This window comes from Dromaius novaehollandiae, chromosome 22 (assembly GCF_036370855.1).
Source record: "Dromaius novaehollandiae isolate bDroNov1 chromosome 22, bDroNov1.hap1, whole genome shotgun sequence".
Lineage (NCBI taxonomy): Eukaryota > Metazoa > Chordata > Aves > Casuariiformes > Dromaiidae > Dromaius > Dromaius novaehollandiae.
In genome coordinates, this window is record NC_088119.1 from 8,048,416 (window position 1) to 8,070,201 (window position 21,786).

Here is a 21,786-nt window from a genome sequence, read left to right on the forward strand (position 1 = left end):
CCGCGCGGTGGGAGAGGCACAGCGCCAGCCCCAGCACCGGCGCCGCTGCCCTTCTCCCGCGGCTTCACCCGCCGCCAGCGCGCATGCGCCGCAGGGTGCTGTGACCTCAGCACGCCACGCACGCACGCACGCACGTACGTACGTATGTACGTCGCGTCTCCACCCCCCCGCCCCGGTAACCGGGGAAGCGGCGGCCGACGGTTGCGAGGCCTGAGGGGTGAGTGAGGGGCGCGGGGCGGGGCCGCTCCTCCCCCGGCGTCGAGCGGCGCCGCCCGCGGGCGGCTGGGGGCCGGCGGCACCGCGGCCTAGCGCGGGGCTGGGCAGCCGCGGCCTGGCCCGGACAAAGGCCCCGCCTCTGTGCCGGGGCCCCGCGGTGGGGACGGGCCTCGCGGCGGGGAAGGGCCCCCCGGTCCTGGCGGGACTCCGCGCGCGGCCCCGGTGTGCGAGGGCAGCGCTGCGAGGGCAGCGCGGGCTGCGGCTCTCTCCTCCGCTCCTCCGGGCTCTCCGAGGCACAGCGCCCCGTTTCCGAGGCTCCCCGTGCCCCGCGGCACCGGGGCTGCGCGTTTCCCCTTCCGCGCCCGGGGAGGGGGGATCCGGCGGGGGCAGGAGGTCGCCCCTCTTTTCCAACGAATCGCCCCAAACGCAAGCCGTGAGCGGAGGTGTTGCCGCCGTTCCCGGAGGCAGGATGATCCGTGGAAGGGACACGAGCCCCGGTGTTTTCTTTCGTGAAACGGCGTTAGCGGGGCAGCAAAGCTCCTGTCGCCGAAAGCTCTGCTGCGTCTCATCACTGTCGCGTAGGAGCCCTCTCCATGTAGGCTCGCTGGCGGCTCCGTGGGCAAGCAAGACAGATCTTGTAGGATGTCTTGCAGGTGTATGGTAGATGAATGTTTTTATTTTTGGGGTGGTGGGAGGAAGAAAGAAAGCTTGACAAGTACAGTGCAGAAGAATCCTTAAAATCAGACTTGATAACTGAGAAAAAAATTGCTAAGCATGATGTCAGCAGCAGAAGTGCAGTTTTGCACATTTCAACCTTTTTGTTGTGCTTTCTGACTTCTTATGTCACACGTCTGCAGGTGTGAAGGCTGCAAGGTGTCTTACAAGTGGGAGAGCAGGATATTGGAGTCCACTTCTGCCATGAAGAACTGAAAGCAGAGTTTCCCCAAATTCCCTAGTGAGCTCTATGGTCTAGACTTCAGATTTCTTGAGCAGGTTGCAAGCTGGTAAATGCTCTGCATAGGGAGCAGTAGCAGTATTTCCTCTCAGATGTCTTTTCAAGTTGTTTCTCTTACCAGTAAATTCTGGTCTTTTTGAAGGATTCTCGCTGAATGCCAGGATTTGTTTAATAAGACTCATAGCCTTTGGGCCATCTTATTTAATGCACTTGAAAGTGCTGGGTGTCATGCTCTTTTTTTGGCTGCCTTAAGGATATGACTTGACTGTGCAGATGAAATATTAAACTACTTGGAATGGAAGGTGTATATCAGCTCAGTCTTCTCCTAACTTAGAAAACTGAGTTCTGTGGAGGCTTTAAGATGTGGTTTCAAAAGTTTAGGCTAGAAAACACATGTCTATGGCTAAGGACACTTGCTTAAGAAGAAGAGGGAGTTGGCTTTTTGGCAGAAGGGTGCCTTGTCTCGTAATAACGTACTATGCTGTGTGCTCCTTTTTTGCCCATTTCTTTACAATCGTGGATTGCAGTAGTGGGCTATTTGCAAAGCCATGAAACAGTCAAGGATGGTACTGTATGGACATGCAAAATATTTACTGAGTTGACTTTACATCTCTCCTTCTTCCTGTTGTTCAAAGTTCTGGCCTTGGGTTTATTTGTCTTAGCTTGTAAAGCGAGCAAGGCAGACAGCATCTTAAATATGTCTAAGTAGTTTGTGAGGGATAGGATCCTTTTTAGAAGACAACCTGTTTTTTTCAGCGAGGGTTTTTTGGGGCGATATGTTCATATTTACAAGAAAAGAACAAAGCCCAAATTCTTTTTTGGGAAGCAGGTCAAACCATGTTGTCAGTCACGCTTTCCCAAATCTCATTATGAGTGAGGAAATCCCCTTTCAAAAAAGATCATGACACTAGCATACAACTGCCTGAAGCAGAAAGGGCATTAATTTGTATGTTCTGATTTTAACAGGTATAGCGGGGGCATCATGAATTGGAATAAAGGTGGACCTGGTACTAAGAGAGGCTTTGGTTTTGGTGGATTTGCCATAACACCTGGAAAGAAAGAGGAACCTAAGCTCTCTCAACAGTCTCACAGTGCTTTTGGAACAGCTGGTTCTTCAGCCGCATTCGCGAAATCAGGACCTCCACAGCTGCCTTCTTTCTATAAAATTGGGTCAAAGCGAGCAAATTTTGATGAAGAGAATGCGTAAGTAGTGTTATTTCTTGTGTTTCTCCAGTTCTAGATTTGAATGTTTTATAGTTTCCAAGGTCAGGGAAACTATCCGTGACATTCATGAGGTTTATTTATTTAGAAAAGCCTGCTCAGGGATAGATAGTCTAACACTGCGTTGTGGTGTAACAGAATCCTCCTGGCTTTACAGCCATCATATCAAAAAAACCTAAGCTAGTCACTTGCAGCAGCTCCCATACCGCTGCCTCAGACTGTCAGATACTTCACTTACTGCATGGTGAAAGTGATACCCTCTCGGGGTTGTATCAGGCTTAGAGGAAGCACGTTCTGAAGTGTTGGAGCTCTTTCAGAAAACATCCTGGGATTTTTTAGAACTGAGGAGGAGCCAGTCTGGGCAGTCAAATGCGGGTTGTTTAGGGCTTTGTACATCAAAAGAAACTCATTTAAATCCTGCTTGGGGATGCCAGTTCAGAGCCCAGGGCCCTACTGTCACGTGATTTGGCCTGTCAAATGCTTTGTTTTACTGTTTTTCACTAACTGTTACTCACTGAATGATTTTAAGGTTAGCTCAGTGTAGAATACCTTGTAGCATATGATCTGGGGATGTTGAAGTACTGGAGATAATGGATTCACATGCAAAACAGGTCGTGACTCTTAATCAGAGAGAGGTGGTAAGAAGCTGAGTTACCCCATCAGTAAGGGATCTGAGATCACTCTGTAATTTCAGCCTTTTGTAGTCTCTAGCAAATGTGTTCCCTCGGGCGAAGGCTCCAATGGTGTTTGTTGTCCAAAAAAGACAGGAGAGATCTTGTTCCCACTCCTGCTCTGCAGCGAACTTTTGGTGTGGATGTGGGCCAGTTATTTACTCTTTCTCTGGATCTCAGACCATCATCTGTAGAATGAAAATAGTAATACTTTCTTGCCTTTAAATATATTTAAAAGACTGTGAGATGTTGCAGCAGTCTATGGAGAGCTCTCTTCCTCTGGCTTTCCCCTCCCTAAGAACATCTCTGAGCTGAGCCTCAGCCAGCTCAATCCTATCCGTGCCCTTGTCTGAACAAGACTTTGCCTGAGGTGATAAGTTGAGAATTGATGGATAAATGTAGGTATCTTTCACACACTGAAACATCCAAACCCACATTTCTTTACTAACCCTTCTATTGGCTGCATAAGTGCGTTGAGTAGGAGGGAAGTCAGAAAAGCATCCTGTATTCACCAGCCTGGGAGAGCCTTTCAAGAAGAGGGTTGGTTTCGTTGCAGCTACTTGTCTTACCACAGCTTTTAGCTTACAACGTGAATACTTGTAAAAAATCTCAAAGTCTTTTAATGGAACGTCCTCTGTCCATGTCAACTTTCATTATCCATCTCTGTGTGGGAAGCTTGAGTCAATGGCTACTCAGACCGCTATAGGCAGTATGCTGACTGGACCATTGCTTGTTTCTCTTTCTTTTCAGATACTTTGAGGATGAAGAGGAAGATTCCAGCAATGTCGACCTGCCATACATTCCCGCAGAGAATTCCCCCACTCGCCAGCAGTTTCATTCCAAATCGGCAGACTCTGACAGCGATGATGATCCTCTGGAGGCATTCATGGCTGAAGTGGAGGCAAGACACAACTTGTGGAATGTTTATTAACTTTTGTGACTACTTCTCTCTAGTCAGGAGCAGCAAATGCTACTCATGGTTTTAGCAGCCTTTATTCAGAATGTCCCTTACCATTTGCTTATGTAAGACACTGTGTTATTTAGAACTCAAAGGTATATTATATCAAGGTTTTTGGTTTGGGTTTTTTTTGGTTTACAGTAGCTTAACTATTTAAGTGTCTTGAGCATGTCAAGACAGTACAACAGAGCGCTTTGTGATGTCCCTTAATTAAGGTTTTGTGCATTTTTCACTATCTGAATTTAAATGATGTATATTCATAAGTAGTTCCTTAGCTACAGTTTTGTTATTAGCTGGATTCTATCACGCTATTCTCAAGAAGACTGTGGAGATTATATTTTTTCATGATCGTTGCTACAGAGTTACAGGATATAAATTTCAAAGGAATTGGTAGTACAATTTATTTAGCATACTAGAATGTGGAACAAGAAGAAGTTTTGTTCAAAAAATATTGTCTCTGTGGCATGGTGGTCTACTTGTATGTAATTACAGTGTTGTAATAGGAATCAAATCAATCACAAGTGTTGTATTACAATACTTTTCACTGGGAAAGGGAGGAGGAGAATTTTTGATTCTCATTACAACACCATATATCTGAGAGAGGAGGGAGGAGAATTTTATTCCACTTTGCGGTATCAATCTACAGTTGTATAATTTTATAGAGAAACAATTTTTCCTTTCCACACTTTATTGGCGTATTTATTTAATGAATCACAATTTTGTTTGCTATTAGGATCAAGCTGCTCGAGACATGAAGAGACTTGAAGATAAAGACAAGGAAAAAAAGAATGTAAAGTAAGTTCTCCTCTGTAATTCACATGCCTGCCTGTCTCTTGTATGGTGCTTAAAGAATTTCACTGCATTTTGTTGATGTTCATCCTTCTGTAGATAACGTAATATATATTTAGTAAACAGCATTGACCAGTGCATGATACCCCCCCATGGGTAAAGTTCTGTGCAGTAAAAATCAGATGATAGGAGGAAAGAATCCATGGAGGCATCCTACAGTAAAATGTGGACACACCTGTTTTATCTTACACCAGAGTTGGTTCCTCAGCAGTCTTAGGGCACACAGATCAGGTGTTAGACAGACCCCTGTGTAGCAGCATGTTGTATTACTGTCAGCTTGTCAGATCAGCCTGGATAAAGTTTCCCCTCTTTCCCCATCCTTGCAGTGATCAAGAAGGTTTGGTTCAAAACTGCATTTATTTGAGCAAAATAACTGGTTGTTGCTGTGCTTGTAACACTGGAGATGCTGGAGAGTCTTCCAAACTTGCACGAGGTTTTAAGATAGCCCCTGTAAAGCTGATATGTTGTGTAGCATGTGGCAACTGGAATACTAAATTCAAACAGTTTACATTCGCGCAGCTTGCCTATCTGTTTAGACCAGGGAAAAGAATTGTGCTGTTGATTCTTGAAATGAATGTCAGATACATTGGTAGAACTTGCATTGCGTGGGGTTGATCAGATTATACATGGTCCTGAAACAGAACACCGGATCCAAATCACCACCTGGGGAAGTTCTGAACTGGATTTGCACTTCCTGGCTCATATTCCTCTTCAGTTATGGGACTTCTGGTAGCACCGAGAGCTTAGACCAGGATGATCTTTGATGTGGCTTCTACTGGGAAGACGGAATCCTAATCTTTCAGTCTCATTAATAGAAGTAAAATGAAGTCTTTGCAGGGTCGCTGTTATGGTTGCACCAAATATGAAAACTCCATGGGTTGGGATTATAAATGTTACTGAGCTGTTAGTGTTGTGTCTTCCACGAAATATGGAGCTCAGCACTAATCAAATGAAAGTATGGAGCTGCGTATGTGGAACACTTGCAGGGAAGTTTGTTTCTCCGCTTGTTTTTCCAGGGGTATTCGAGATGACATTGAAGAGGAAGATGACCAAGTGAGTTCCTATGCAGTCTTTCTATCTTCTTTTTTGTTTTTTTATCTTCCCTCCCCAAATGTGTAACTACTAGGTACAAACAAAACTCCAGTATCATGCGCAATACCCTGGACAATTCAGCAGGAAGCTCTAGTGTTTACCCTTTTGTCTCCACCCTTCTAGGTGCTTCACTGAAAAAGGAAGAATACTAGGAGACAATTTCATTCTTTTTCACTCCCTTTGAGAGGATTTTTCAGTCAGCTTGACTTTCAAGTTCTCATACAGGGTTTTTCAGTGTCTGAGGCTCTCATCAAATTTGAAATTAACAGACTCAACTAACGTGGAGCACCAGTGAGAGGCTGTTAAACTGTGGAGACTATTTGCAGGGAAATTTCATGTCTGTTAAGGGCAAGGATCAGGTTTTTTGCTCTTTATGTTCAGGGAAGCTCCAGTTCTGATTGAAGACTGTAGGCATCACCATAATGCAAATTGCAAGGGAAGAGGAAAGACTTAATTTCAAAATGTACCTTTCTACTAAGTCGTAGTTAGTAACTTTTCTGTGCTCTGCATTACTATAAGTAACACCGTAGTTATCTGGCCTCTCGGCCTTTGCTTATGATTCAGTGAGTGTAGCCATGCTGAACTTTCCAGGGAGCTGTCTTACACTTGCCTACAGCTGTTATACAGGTGTATTTTATGCATATCTAAGTGACTAAGTGATTAATTGGCCATGTGAATGAAAAAGCCAGATGAGTATACACATTTCTTCATAACTGAACCTTACTTTAAAAATGGGATCTTAAATCTTTGTTTAAAAGTCAAGTGAGACCGTCAAGTGTCTTTCCATGAGAATGTCTTGGTGTGCAGGCTGCCAGGGAGACCTCAGTGGGATTCTGCGAGGCATGTACATATTTGTGATCTGTAAGGGCGGCATGTGACAGTGGTGCCAGTGACTTTTAACTTGGGCTTGTGTTGAAGGACTCTTCTGAAATAGTTTTTCCAGTTTGCTGTCAAATATCTCAGTGAAAAATAATATATTATTTTATTTCCTAGAGTGTAGTTAGGGGAGGTGAAGAAAACTACCTTTGGCATAGTTTGTATGAAAAAAGTAAACATGATTCATTTAGTAACATAGTGTTCTCTGTTTAAAAACCTGCAGTATTTGTACTTTGCTTTCGTGGAAATATGAATAGGTCCTTCTATTGTTAAAGCATAATAAGTCTTGGTATAAGAGTTCTTAAGCAGACCTTTGAGAGAAAAGGTTGGGTTTTTTTATTTTTTATTTTTTAAAGCATTTTGTGGTCTAACTGAACGTTGTAGTTGCTTTCTTCGTTTCTTCTTATTGTCCTTCTTCTGGGCTTAACTGTTGCTATTTATTAGAAGAACCAATTCTAGTGAACATTTTGTTTCTCAATGGCAAACAGTCATCTAGTGTATATGTCAATTAAACAAGTGTAGTAGTATTTTTCCATCCTATTGTATGTGATTTTAGTGATATGTTTTGCTGCAGGAAGCTTATTTTCGCTACATGGCTGAAAACCCCACTGCTGGTGTGGTACAAGAAGAGGAAGAGGATAACCTTGAGTATGACAGTGATGGGAATCCAATTGCACCGTCCAAAAAAATCATTGATCCTCTTCCACCTATTGACCATTCGGAGGTAGGAATAAAGTTTATTCCATTTTAGTTTAGTTTGAGGGATTGTAGAAAGCTGCTGGTAGGAAGAAGCTAGGAAATAAATTGAAATATACTTCTGTCCCTGTGCATCAATGTCAGCAGGCACAGCAATGTCACTGCTGTGTCACTTGAGTCATACTGAAGATCCTTAAAATGACTTTTATTAATTGTCTTAAGAACATTTATTTAATATACTTTTTCTGAAAAGGATCCTTTACCTCCAGAAACAAACGCAGAGACGGAGAATCCTGACTCCTGGACTAACTGAGTGATTACTCTTGCAGATTGAATATCCACCATTTGAGAAAAATTTCTATGATGAGCACGAAGAGATCACCAGTCTCACCCCGCAGCAAGTGGTAGAGTTACGTCATAAGCTAAATCTCCGGGTAAGCTGGTCCTCCTTGGATGGTAAAACCATCCTTCTAGGATCCTTTTACTCTCATTCTTTTGAACTTCCTTAGTAGTTTCAATGAAGATTTTCGCAGGGAACTCCCAAGTTTTCGATACCAAGCCTCTCACACACCTTCAATGACCTTAATTTAAAAGAGCTTGATTTCCTGCAGCGGTTCTTTAAAGTTCTCTCTGGAGTTCTCTAAGTAGGTGCCCAAGATCTCCCATTGCGTAGTTGCACTTGGACTAAAGACTACAGAGCGGAAAATTGAAACTGGAAATACTGTATGCAGGAATCAGTTCTTTGCAATCTGTGACATGTTAGCATAGCTAACTTCTATGGAGGGAATTATCTGCCAAGGAAAGAGACCAATTATATAAAGAAGTAGATATGATGATTTTTAATACATTATGTTGACTGGCAGTTTATCTCCATTTTTGTATCTGAAAGTCCTATTTACACAACTCATCTTGAATTTTCACTCAGTAAAACTATTTAGAAAATAAAAAGCTGTTTTCTGAGACAGAGATATGCTTTGTTCATTTTTGTATAGATTCCTCTTTGTTCTTCTCTTACTTTTTTTTGAACAAAGAGATGTCTCTATTTCTAGGTCTCTGGTGCTGCTCCTCCAAGGCCTGGCAGTAGTTTTGCTCATTTTGGATTTGACGAGCAACTTATGCATCAAATTAGGAAATCTGAGTATACCCAGCCCACTCCTATACAATGTCAGGTGAGTGTTGTTACTTCTCTAATTTCTAAACATAACTAATGGAACACATGCAAAGGTCCCTAGTATATATGAGGATGTATGCAATTCTGGTTTCCTGTATAAGGCAATCATGGAGAAGAATAACTCGTATTTATCTAGGAAAATAGTTTTGACATCTTTTAAAATAGAAGTTTACCTACTCTTTTTCTTGTTAAATGACAGCTGTGAATAAATCCATATTCTCTTCTTCAGTTGTCCCACTTGGTAAAGGCTGAGGAACATGCAAATGACACTTTCCCCTTATAGAAATGTGTGAAAGCTTTTTTTTTTACACATACATATTTAGAAATTGTATTAAAAATAAGCATTGCAGTAGTTGAATGAAGAGACATACATTGACAACTTTATGCCTTTAAACAGCTTATATTTGAGTGTACTGTAACTACAAGACTTGCTTAATTTCTTTTGTTAGTTAGAATACATGTGCTATGAGCTGATCATGCCTTGAATAGCAATGCAAGTGAAAGGGATTCTACTGCACATGTAGGTTGAGCACTGTAAGTAATTTAGGCCGTCAGTAATGTGTGAACATAACCACACCACTTGGGATGCTTTTCTTGAAACACACAAAAGACATGATGCTGTTTCCAAGGGATATGTATTAGGACCTTAGTCTGTGCTATTTGTAAACACTTGTTGTTGAAAGGAGCTGGATAGCAGCTTCCAGCCCTTAACACAAACTAATTCAGGTCTGAACTTGACAATAAAACCATATAAGCATCCACGCGTACTGCTATGGGTCCCCTGTAATATGCTTTCCTTTTCTATCTGCGTATTCATGTAGTATCTAACACAAGAATATCTTAAGTTAAACGTAACAGGAATTTAGAATCCCTTTTAATTTTTAGGGTGTTCCAGTTGCACTGAGCGGCAGAGATATGATTGGAATAGCTAAGACTGGAAGTGGAAAAACAGCAGCCTTCATCTGGCCAATGTTGATTCACATCATGGATCAAAAGGAGCTTGAACCAGGGGATGGTCCGATTGCTGTGATCGTGTGCCCGACCAGAGAGCTTTGCCAACAGGTGGGTATATCATAAGTATATATGTGCTTATATGTTCTTATAGAACGGCAATGTTCTTACAGAAGGCAAAATTCTATGCAGAAGAAGTAATCAGAAAACGTTATTAATCTATTTGAAAAAATTACTCTGTGCATTGTCAGCATGCTTCCAATGTAAGCTTAACATCTTCACTTATACTCCTTTTTATGTAAAGATCATGACAAATTTTAAATGGCTGTTAATTTTTCCACAATATTCCCATATTATTGCTAAGTATCGAGCATATAATGGATGCATTGCCAGCCATTATATTTATAAAATGATAGAACCTGTAGGTTAAATTGCAGTTGGATGCCTAAATACATTTCCCTAATAAATTAATGGAAATTATCCACAAGTATTGAAGCATTCAGCCCTGAGGATTTCTGAATCATTTCACTAAGTTATTCCCTGAAAAGTGGATTTTAGGAGCTGGACTGTATTTCCGAGATAGTTATATTTTCTCAGATCTGTCTAACATGAACTGTGATGTGCTTTCTTTAAATTCTCAGATCCATTCTGAATGTAAGCGCTTTGGTAAAGCATATAATCTGCGCTCTGTCGCTGTGTATGGAGGAGGAAGCATGTGGGAGCAAGCCAAAGCTCTCCAGGAGGGGGCAGAGATAGTTGTCTGCACACCAGTAAGTACCTCTATGCACACAGAACGATTTTTTTGTTGTTTAACTGAAGCTGAGACAGATTTTTAATCCTATTGATGATGGAGAATTTATTCTCTGATCACTCAAATCCAGGATCTTTCCAGACTGTAAAATGTTGAGGACAAATATGTTGGAATTATTCTTGGCCCAAGAAATTTTGGAAGAGATTAGGTATGATCTCCAAGTAGAAGAAGCAGTAGCAAACAAGACCTGCTTGAATCAGTCAGTTGTGCATGGAAACAAAAGCTTTTCATTAATGAGCCTTAAATTTGTGAAGGAAACTTCCAGAATGTGATGAACTTGCTTACCATCTTCCTGAATCAGTGTAGCGAGTGTGGCAGTAATACTGAAAGGTTAAAACATTGATTCAGACTGGGTGTTGATGCTGGAAGACTGGTGATTTAAGTGAGCGCTATTGTCAACTGCTTTCATTCATTCACTGGAACAGGTTGCCCAGAGGAGTTGTTGAGTCTCCATCCTGGAGATATTCAAAAGCCATCTGGACACAGTCCTGGGCAACATGCTGTAGGTGACCCCGCTTGAGCAAGGGGTTGGAGTAGATGGATCTCCAGAGGTCCATTCCAACCTCAGCCGCTCTGTGATATTGTGAATTTTAGGATCTTGCCACTGTTGGTCTTGAAAATCCAGTCCTAAAACTCAGCCTGTCAAGCATAGTTTATGAGAGTTTTAGGAGTTTGTTTCCATTACTTGACTATTTATATGCAGCTCTAGACTGAAGCCTTGAGGTGTTTCCATTTTAAGTCTCTGGTAAGTGAGGACAAATATCAGAGCACTTAAATGCTTCAAGGTTGCATATATTAACTTTCTTGTAAGTATATGTAAAGATTTTGGGGGTTTGATTTTTGTTTTTTTTCATAGGGTCGTTTGATTGATCATGTGAAAAAGAAAGCTACGAACCTTCAGAGAGTCACTTACCTTGTGTTTGATGAAGCAGACAGAATGTTTGATATGGGTTTTGGTATGTATTGAACAAAGGCTGCTGTTTTGGAAAGCAGTGGTGTCTAGTTCCCAGTTTAATATGACTGCCCAGAACTCCTATGGCTTTGTTACTTACTAATGTAAAATACGTTAAGGAATTATTCTATGGACAGAGCTCATGTTTAAAATCCATGGTTTAGTCCATGAGAACCACTCATTCATTTTATGATTATATGTTAAATACAGGGGTGAAGTTACCTTTTAATTATTCTACTAAATAATGAGCATACAATATTGATTAGAGCATTTTTCCTCTCCTTTCCCAGAATATCAGGTCAGATCAATCGCAAGCCATGTACGTCCTGACAGACAGAGTAAGTATAAGCATGTTTCAGAATAAACTACTAGAGTCAAAGGAAACTATGTGGTGGGCTACCAGGTAAGATTCTGGAAGAGAGCTTGAGGTTCTGTTTTCTGTTCTAGACACACTCACAAGATGAGGTTTTTGTTATTCTCAATGTGAGCTGTTGGGAGGGAGCACGTGTGAAATGTAGGCATTTAACCACACTGTTCATCAGTCTTTAATCCCTCCACAGACTTTACTTGGAGGGAAGATGATTATCTGAATTAATATTCATATGCTTTGAGATCCTGTGATCTAAGCTGCTGTGAAAGTACACATTATTCTAATAATTAGTGTGAATGATAGTTTTCATGAGAAATGGTGAACTAGATTATAGCTACAGATCACTGACATCTAGTACAGTCCTACAGGTCCTTATTCCCAAGACTTGTGCAGTGTTTTCACAATTCTGCAAGGAAATTTGTTTCAAGGAGTTCACATACTGTTTTTCTTTTAGCCCTCTTGTTCAGTGCCACTTTTCGTAAGAAGATTGAGAAATTGGCCCGCGATATTCTCATCGACCCAATTCGAGTTGTGCAGGGAGACATTGGAGAGGTAATTCCACATTGCTTCTGAAATAGTCAGAGAAATGAACCATTCTGTTTCTGTTGTCTGAAATTTATGTCCAACTGCAATAATCATGACTTATATTTAAGAGTAAATAGCTTGTGTTTAAAAAAAAAATAGTAAGGTTTTATTAAAAAAAAAAATTGTGCCTTCTGGCAACAAATATTCTTGTAGTGATGGGAGCTTTCATCAATGAATGAAGCAGCATTAAATGCAGAGATTTACTTGTTTATTAGGCTGAATCAGGTGGGTATATTCTTGTGCTTTCTCAAAAGTGTAAGTAAAACAATTACAGCTTTTGCCATGAAGAATTTGAAACTAAGACTATAATGTTTTTCAGCTGGTTTATGTGGAAATACTGATTCTATACTTGCTTGACAGTAGCAAGTGAACTATTAGCAGACTAGGTGTTTAGTAATAAATCAATAAAGCGGGCAGATGTACACTTGCTGTGAAGAAATTTTGCATATAAAATGAAAACTGCTGAGAAGTTTGACAGGGTGCCTTCAGAACACTCTTTTTTTCAACGAGGAATATTTTCAAATAGGAATGTGTGGTGTCCCTTAACAACAAGAAATGGATGGTTAGCTGAAGCCCCTTCTTTCTAGGAAACTTTTGACTGTAAGAAAAGTAGTGGCTTTCCTAGTGCAATCACAGAGTTCCTGTTCTTGTTTCTTTGATCTCAGTTGTTATACTCTGAGAACATTATCCTTGGGATAATTAATGTTGAAATGTGTAGAAATTAGATCTTTCAGAAGAACTTCCAGGTAGTGCTGTTTGCTCCACTGCACCTTTATTACTTTCGATACAGAGTGCATAGGGAGCCTGTGTATACCTCTCCCCTTCCTGACTCTGAGGACACATCACAGCTTGCAGGGGTGCTTTCTCTGATCTCCATATGAATAACTTTTACTGATGAGCTTCCTCTCCATCTCAGACCATGCACTTGCACAGTCTATTTTAGATGTTAATAGCATCCGTCACAAGAACATCTAAATTGTAAGCACCCATCTTTAGATCAGTAGGGCGCTAAACTGCATCATGTCAAAGACTGTGGTTTGCCTCTTTTAAGTTTATTGGAGTAGCTTGTTTAACCCTTGCCTTTTCTGCACTGTGAAGGCAAAGTTGTCAGTGGTTAGACAAAAGGAAGGTAACTGAAATCCTTTTCGGAGGAGAATTTCAGTCCCTTGTGGCTTACTTCTTCACTTTCTGTCCTCATGCCTAGTTTAAATTCCTGGGTTTTGTTCTGCCATCTGTGTTTGTCATACTGTCCTTTCTGTTCTGCATTGTTACTTGTCTGTATTTCTTCCCCTAGGCAAATGAAGATGTTACTCAAATTGTGGAGATTTTTCCCTCTGGCCCTAGCAAATGGAACTGGCTGACTCGACGCCTCGTGGAGTTCACATCATCTGGGAGCGTTCTCCTGTTTGTCACCAAGAAAGCAAATGCAGAAGAGCTGGCCAATAATCTCAAGCAGGAGGATCATAATCTAGGGCTACTTCATGGTGACATGGATCAGAGTGAGAGGAATAAAGTCATCTCAGAATTTAAGAAAAAGGGGATCCCAATACTGGTAGCAACTGATGTGGCAGGTACGTGATCTTCTAAGAAATAGCTTGCAGAAGTTGTAGAACTTGGCAGAGACTCTAACATATATCAGTGGAAGAGAAATGCTGCTGCATTCTCTTCACAAAGAGCAGGTCTCATGAGATTATCCTAGATTAAAAGTCCCTGAAGACAAACGCTAACGCTGTTTAAAGTTTGCTTCCTTAAACATAACTGTTACTGATGGACCTTCCTGATGCATGGAAATTAAAATAAAAAAACAATGGGGTTGGCTTCTACACATGCCAGACAGTATTTTCCAGATGTTTTTCAGAAGTATGCTGTGTTAGCAAGGGATCTTTAAATATTTAAAGTCTTACAGTGATGTTTGCTACAAGGTGACAGATATATTTTTCAGTATAGGGTAAGGAAATAAGCTGCCCCTTAAAGAAATAGTTGCTGTTTAATAATCAGCTGACACATTATGCATGCTTATATAAATAGGGGCTGGACACATCTGAAGCCTTCCCTAGAACAGCTTTTGTACCACATACATTTGGCTAAACAAAGAGTGGATTGCAGTGTCCTTTACTAAAGCCCTCTGTGTCCTCCTTGGGATAACAGTCAATTAAAGAGATCTCTTCCGTCTCCAGTTCCCAACAGTGAATTTGTGGAACAGCATAGCTTATGTTACTTTTGGAGCAGATGTTGCTACACTCACGATAACAATGAATGGGACTGCTTTGAGTTCGTTCAAGATGATTGTGCTGATCGGTCTCTTCCTCTGTATTACAGCTCGTGGGTTGGACATTCCTTCCATTAAGACTGTGATCAATTACGATGTGGCACGGGACATAGATACGCACACCCACAGAATTGGTCGTACTGGCAGAGCAGGCGAGAAGGGAGTAGCCTACACGCTACTGACTCCTAAAGATAGTAACTTTGCTGGTGATCTTGTCAGAAATTTGGAAGGAGCTAATCAGCATGTTTCCAAAGAGCTGTTGGATCTTGCAATGCAGGTACAAACAAGTAATGTGTCTTGAGTAGAGGAAGGTTTCTTCCATGATTAGCAGAATGAGCAAATCAGGAGCTCAGGGACCTTTCTGACTCCATCATATGTTTGCAGTGACCTTTTGGCAACTTGTGCCGCTTTTAAGTAGGCTTTCTGGTGGTTTTTTTGGCCTTTGAAAGAATCTAGGAAGGCGTGAAGACTTTGGATCATATGCAATCTATTTTGGGGTCAGACACAGCCTGGGAAATCAGGAGCTATAACCTGGCTGATGACAGCAGAGCACTCCATCTCTAGTATCTGATTATAGTCAGATTTTCTGTGTGCATTTATGGCAGGCACCTGGGAAATGTAGCTTAGTTGAAAGCTAAACTAGAGAATAATTACAGGAACATTCACTCTGTGAAACGTTTATTGCTTGTTCATTGTACCTGCTTGGCAGTGCTGTCTGGCAGCCTTGCTATATATAGATATGATGAATAGCTGCAACAATCGTACTTGTGCTACTGTACTCCTCAGCTCTTTGAGTTCTCGTTTTGTACTGCCCATGCAGCTGCAAGGGAGTAAAGTTTTTTTGCTAACTCCCAAATTCAGAGATGGATTAGCATGCTCTTCACAGAGCAGAGCAGCACGGATACTAGTAGCTACAAGTAAATATTTTTGAAGTACATAAGCAACATTGTCATAAGTGACAGAGAACTTGCAAGGCACAGCTTCCTAGGCTGCCCTTGAGAGGAGAGTATAGAAGCTGAATGGTTTGGCTTACTGACTTCTCCAGACCTGGACCAGCTACAGTGCATAGAGAGGTGCAGTCAACCATTATTAAAAGCCTGGTAACAAAAAGTCTGGCTGGTCTGCCCTTTCTCGGCCACTGTTTGTTGTAGCAAGTTTTGCCAATAGAACCTCATTTGTTTTCAGTTGGGCAGTGGGCTAAATCAATAAAAGCCAAGTACAGGCAAGTGTAGAGCACCCAAGCGAATGGCATTAGAGACTGCATTTATTCCTGGGGTTATCAGAGTGCAAACCCCAAAAACTAAAACATGGATAAATTAATTTTCATAAAATGCATTTTTAAGAAAAGTTTCAGACTCACGTGACAAGACTGCATCTATAGCTTAGTTTCAGAACAATGCAGGTCTGCCCCATCCCATCACCTTGCAACTAGCTGTGTTATAGAATGGGAAACAATGTATTTTTCTTCTGAAATGTTCAAAGTTCTTCTTTTCTCAGCCCTTTGTGTTTATCAAGCTTTTTTATCCCCTGTGTTGAGAGGTTTTTTCTTTTCTTTTATATAGAACCCGTGGTTCCGGAAATCCCGTTTCAAAGGAGGAAAAGGCAAGAAGCTGAATATTGGGGGTGGTGGCTTAGGATACCGTGAACGTCCCGGTCTGGGATCAGAAAGTTCTGTAAGTAGAGATGTTGAAGAAGTTATTTGCTTGGAACTGTTTAAACTTAGATTTGACTTTTTTTTTGAAAATTCTTTTTAGTACTGGAATATAGCCTCTGCTTTCAAAGGTTTTCATAGCTCAGAATCTTTCAAAGTGTGTATCAGAAATATGTCCAGTGAAGCTGTTTGTCCTTCACTGTTGCCCAGACGTGCCTTGTTTAGAGCCAGAGTGATCCAGAAGAGATTGGAGATTCTTCCCAAAATGAGCTGTCAGTGCAAAATTTGGAGGGTCCTAACTGTTCTTGATCATGCATAATTGTGTAATACATGTGCCAATAGTTTACTTGAAAAGCTGTTTCCGGACTGATTTTTGGCACCAAAAAATATTGCAGCATTCAGAACAGTTACTAAGGTGTCATCCATGCTAGGAAAACAGTTCACTGGCAACATGTGCGGGACAGAATTTAGCTGTAGACATGTTGAAAACACATCATGTTCGACATCTTTTCAAAAGTCACAACTGAAGCCTTGTTGACACTTAATCTTGGCTATGAACTCTGTGAACATCGCCATCCGATTGCACTTTCCTTCTGCTGCCACTGCAGGGAGCTGGGAAATGTGGTACTAATGTTGACTAGCGAGTCGCTAAGACTGCACCTTTACTTTCCTGTTGTCAAGGTTGTGGGGCAAACTGTCCTGCTGCTCAGTGCTCTGCAAAAGTTTGTGATCCTTAGTAAATGCATTCCCTGAGCTCAGGGTGGAAATAGGTTTGGAGAAGGGTTGCAGTCAAGAGTGTCTAGGCTGGATAAATCTCTCCACTTTCCCTTTGTCTTTCTGCTCAGGACCGTGGAAACAACAGCAGTGTGATGAGTAACTATGAGGCATACAAGCCATCCAGCGGGGCAATGGGAGACAGACTTACAGCAATGAAAGCAGCTTTTCAGGTTGGTCTGATGACTTGTACCCTCAAAATCTAACTTAAGAGGAAAGGAAATAACATTAAACACTTTTACTACTGATGATTCAAGACAACTTTTTTTTCTCCCCTGAATGTGTGCAAACCCTGTTGACTTCAGGGAAGTTGAGTTTGATAGTTGTGTCCGTATCTCATCCGCTTGGAGCACTCAGCATTGCAGTCCAGTGTGGAAGAATTAGAATGCAGGCTGGACTCAGCAAGTTTGCACAAAGTTAATTTGCCAGACTTGTTTTTTCTGCTGTATATTTGCTATTTTTTCCTTTTGGATTCTGCTCATAGACTTGATTCCATTTAGATTGCTTAGCGGCAATAGTGTAATTGCAATCGAAAGAAACGGGGAGCAGAGAAACTTGAATGTAAAAACTCTGGAGTGTAAAAATTGACCTCACAATTCCTTTGTTTTTATGGCCTGGAAGCAGATGGCTGTTACTAATTCTGTGTTCATAAGCACAACAGGAATGTAATCACTCCAAGGCTGACTTTTTTAAGGAATCCTTTTCCCTAGGGATTCCCCAGAGTTCAAGACAGGCTTGTGTATGCATGATGCGTGTGTTCTGTGGTGCAACGCAGAGGCAAACATGCTGTCTTTTTTATTTCTCTGTTTCTTGCAGTCCCAATATAAGAGCCACTTTGTTGCTGCAAGCCTTAACAATCAAAAGACTGGTAGCTCTGCTGCTGGTGCTAGTGGCTGGACCAGCGCTGGGAGCTTGAATTCAGTACCGACGAGTTCAGCACAGCAAAGTGCTGTAAATCCTGACAGCCCGATTGCTGCCGCCGCAGCAGCAAAGGGTGTTCCAGGTTTCACCAGCACCGGGAATCTGAGTAGCGTTCCCACCTTTCCAAGCGTTGGAATACAGAGCTTCAACAGCACAAATGCCAGCACCAACAGTCGAGAAGGCATCGGTTGCAGCAGCACTGGCACTGCAGGTGTTGGTGGCAGCGGTGGTGTTGGTGGCGGTGGAGGCGGCAGTGGCGGCGGTGCTGGTGGTGGCAGTGCTGGTGGCGGCAGTGTTGGTGGCAGCAGTGGTGGTGTCAGAGAACGATACAACGACAACCGGAATAATCGCCACAACGATGCTCAGCGCCGTGGAGAGGGTGGTGGTCGCTACAATGATGTTCAGCGCCACGGAGAGGGAGGCGGTCGCCATATTGACGGTTACCGCCATGGAGACAACCGACACGGGGACAGCCATCGCCACGGTGAAAACCGGCACCCCCCTGATGGAAGTGGTGGCAATCGCAATAATGGTGATAGCAGGAATAGCAGTGAAGGTAGGAACAACGAGAACAGGAATGGTGAGAACAGGAAGGATGGCAACAGCCGAGACACCAAGACAGATGGTTTTGCTGTCCCTGAGCCCCCAAAACGCAAGAAGAGCCGATGGGACAGTTAAAAGCTGGCTCTTCACAGCCTGGAATCCCTGCAGGTAGTGTTGTTTTCCAGAGGATTTCTTGGGTTTTTTGGTAACTGATTATTGAGCAGCTGAGGGAGGAGAAGGAAACCATGCAAACTCCCCGTGCAAGTCTGGGCCGGTACATCTGCGGACAGATTCACTCTAATGATGTGTACACACGATGCTTAGTCAAAGAGAAATCATTTTTATAAAGCTCCCTGGGTTCTGCTTTTCAACATTCACTGCTCAAGTGACTCTCTGCTGGATTTAAACAGAACTCGTTGACAAGAAAGAGGCTGTTTGTTTCACATCCTTGGAACATTAAGAAACTGTTGTCCATAGAAGTTTAAAGCTGTCTTTTCTTAATCAGCGTACACATTTAAAAACCTGTCCATTTAGAGGTGCTCAGGACCCACCTGTTAAACATTAACCTTTCAACAATTTGTTCAGTACAGTGAATTCTTCCCCAATCTATTCTTTCCATGTATTCGCTCATCCCCAAATAATTTGGTGTCCAGGTTACTCCCTACATCTCTCCCTGCTCAATTAAGAATATATCAATTTGCGTTGCTGAAGGTGGGATAGAGCAAGTTGATTTTTTTTCTTTCCTTTTTATTTTTTTCATGAAGCTGTTCAAACAATCCTTCTCCATCCCAGCTAACCATAAGGCCACATGTAGTGTAGGATGGACTCCCTGGCTTGTTTGTGGTCAGTACACCAATCCCATTGCCCACATGGCTTTTTCTTCTAAAGACCCTCTTTTCTCCTAATAATCTTCATCTTGGTGGGAGCCTGCATAGCGAACCTGTCTCTCTGCTGTGCCTATTTGCTCTCTGTTATGAGAGGGCTGAGTGCTTTCTTCAAATTAAAAACAAAAAAGGGAAAAAAATTTAGACATGCCACAGCAATCAAAGGCTGGTGCCCCCATGAAATGAAGCTACATGAGGGGACCTGCTGCTGAGAAGCCTGTAGGGAGAACCTGAAAAGTGATTGATTGAAGTGGAACAGCTCAAATATCGCCCCATATTGGACACATGTAGTTAAAACTGTAAAATCTGCTTGACTGTTTTTAACTCGTTGTGTGTATTATCTGTTTTTTAACTTTTTTTTTTTTTTGCGCCATAAAGGTAAGGAAAAACTCTTTTGTTGAAACATGCCAGCACCCACCTCTGTCTTGTTTCTACTAAGAGAAGTATCAGAAACTGTCAGGTTTTTGTGACATTGTGATGTTTTCTTTATCAACTGTGCATTTACTTTCTGCTTGCTCTAGTAAATGTTTTATTACTGGGACAAAATATCTAGCATGTGCTTTTTGTTCTCTGCTTCTTCCTCTGGCTGTTTTGACATTTTGATGGAGGTTTGACTGGTTGAAGGTATGACTTAGTGTCCCTGTCTTGCACTAAAGCTCTTTAGTTGAGAGAAGAACCCTCCCTGATTCCCTTTTCTTTTTTAATCTTTCACCCCAAACTGCTTTGCAAACCCTATTTTAGCTCCAAGGTCTCCTGGGAAGTAGATTTTTTTCCCCCCATTTTATAAATGGGGAAGGAAGCAGCCCAGGACATGGCACTCGTGCCAGCCCTTCATGGAGTCATTGGTACTGCTGGGAGGAGAACTCGGCAGCCGTCCTGTGGCCTGACTTGCGCGTGCACTGCTTCCAGTTAAGAGAGCAACCGGATCATTCAGGCGTCTCGATGACTAGCTCTAGTCTGGCTTTTAGAAGAGGTTTCAGCTGACTTATCAAATCACAGTCTGGTCAAAAATCTCTTTGTGCTGGTTTGAGCTCTCCTGCTCTCGCTCTGCCAAATTCTGGCTGTGTGAAGACTTCAGCATATTTAATATTAAGAAACAGATGATCTCTTGATCCAGGGCAGGTGTGGCAGGGGTTTAGGAGCAGTTGTTAGAGTTGTTCTCTCCTTATCCCATTTAGGGTTTATCACTCTGAACAATTAAAGACTTGAGAGTTTCAGAGCCAAAAAATAGCTCCTTAGTCCAAAGCTGCCACCTGCTCCTCCCTTTCCTGGGTCTCAGCTCGCTGCCGCCAGGAACCAGTCCTGCACGTGGCATGTGCCGGGTTCCTCCCCTTCTTTTTAGCACATCCCTTTGCTGTTTTTGATAGGACTGTTGAAATTCCTCACCCCTGTCCCAGCTACCAGTAGCCTCTGGGACTGGAGCGAGTAAATAGTGCTCGGTGGCAGGGAGCTATAAATGTCAGTTCGCAGGCCCACGTTAGGTACACGAGGGGGTCGATTCCTGCTCCGCAGAACAAAGTAGCAGTGTGAGCAGCGTGCCGGCTACCCGGGAGGAGACTCTCCCCTTGCAGTGACAGGCTCTGCCGCTCTCTTCTGAGCAGGCAGGACCGCGAGGGGTGAGCAAACCACTCTTAGGAAGCTCAGGTTTGTTTGTGAAGCATAACCCCGGGCTCCTGCTCTTGCCTCTGTGACTGTGCATCAGTGTCTGCCTCTCCTCCCCTGGCTTATAGACGGGGGCAAACCCTGCACCCACCCAGACGTGTTCCCCATCGTTCAGCACTTTCCTGCTTGGGTGGGAGGTGATGGAGATGTGCCCGACCCTGCATCGTCTTCCAGATGGTTTAATGAATGTGAATCCTGGCGGCCCTCCCTGCGCTGATGCCTCTCCTGACCTGCCTGGCTGCTCTTCCAGGGCTTTCTAACCCTTGTGGCTCGGTTTATATCCTAGCACATCACTGGAAGACCGGTGGGTGCACAGTTATTTCCATGTTCTCTATCTTTACGGTAAAATTGTTGCCTGGAGGGGATGTGTCTCACTAGAGTGAGCAGGAAAGAAAATTCTCCTTCACTACTGCCAACTTGCTGTGTAATCTGAACTGATGCCTGTGCTCCCTCTCCCAAGACGTAGCAGCTCTCCCCTCCCTCGGGCCAAGGCACGATGCCGAGTGACTCGTGCGGGTCGGGCACCGTGAGCTCCCCAGCTGGGGGGGTTCCCAGGCCGGGCAGGGGGGACTCGGGGCTGCCTTTCCCCGGCAGCAGGGAGGGTGGACGTGGATGACCGACGCTGGCTGCGTTTCCGGGTGTTTGCACCCTCCGCTGTCTTCCAGCAACTGATGGCTGCGCGTGCCACCACCGGTCCCTGATGGAGTT

At 42.9% G+C, this 21,786-nt stretch overlaps 1 protein-coding gene across 3 annotated transcripts; it reads left to right on the forward strand.

Moving 5' to 3' along the window:
- Positions 1-100: 100 nt before the first annotated feature.
- On the forward strand, positions 101-19,964 carry DDX42 (DEAD-box helicase 42). 3 transcript variants are annotated; one of them, XM_026099437.2, is made up of 19 exons: positions 115-217; positions 1,074-1,171; positions 2,138-2,374; positions 3,814-3,964; positions 4,755-4,816; positions 5,887-5,923; positions 7,413-7,562; positions 7,864-7,968; positions 8,584-8,703; positions 9,591-9,767; positions 10,298-10,426; positions 11,324-11,423; positions 11,710-11,757; positions 12,244-12,341; positions 13,669-13,945; positions 14,694-14,920; positions 16,206-16,316; positions 17,140-17,241; positions 17,885-19,964. In XM_026099437.2, exons 3-19 carry the CDS (start codon positions 2,154-2,156, stop codon positions 18,665-18,667), a joined length of 2,898 nt encoding a protein of 965 aa, XP_025955222.2. In that variant the 5' UTR covers positions 115-217; positions 1,074-1,171; positions 2,138-2,153; the 3' UTR covers positions 18,668-19,964. The 3 variants fall into 3 exon arrangements, with proteins under 3 accessions (XP_025955221.2, XP_025955222.2, XP_064380606.1); XM_026099436.2 differs by lacking the exon at positions 1,074-1,171 and having other exon boundaries at positions 101-217; XM_064524536.1 differs by lacking the exons at positions 115-217; positions 1,074-1,171; positions 2,138-2,374; positions 3,814-3,964; positions 5,887-5,923.
- Positions 19,965-21,786: the final 1,822 nt, after the last annotated feature.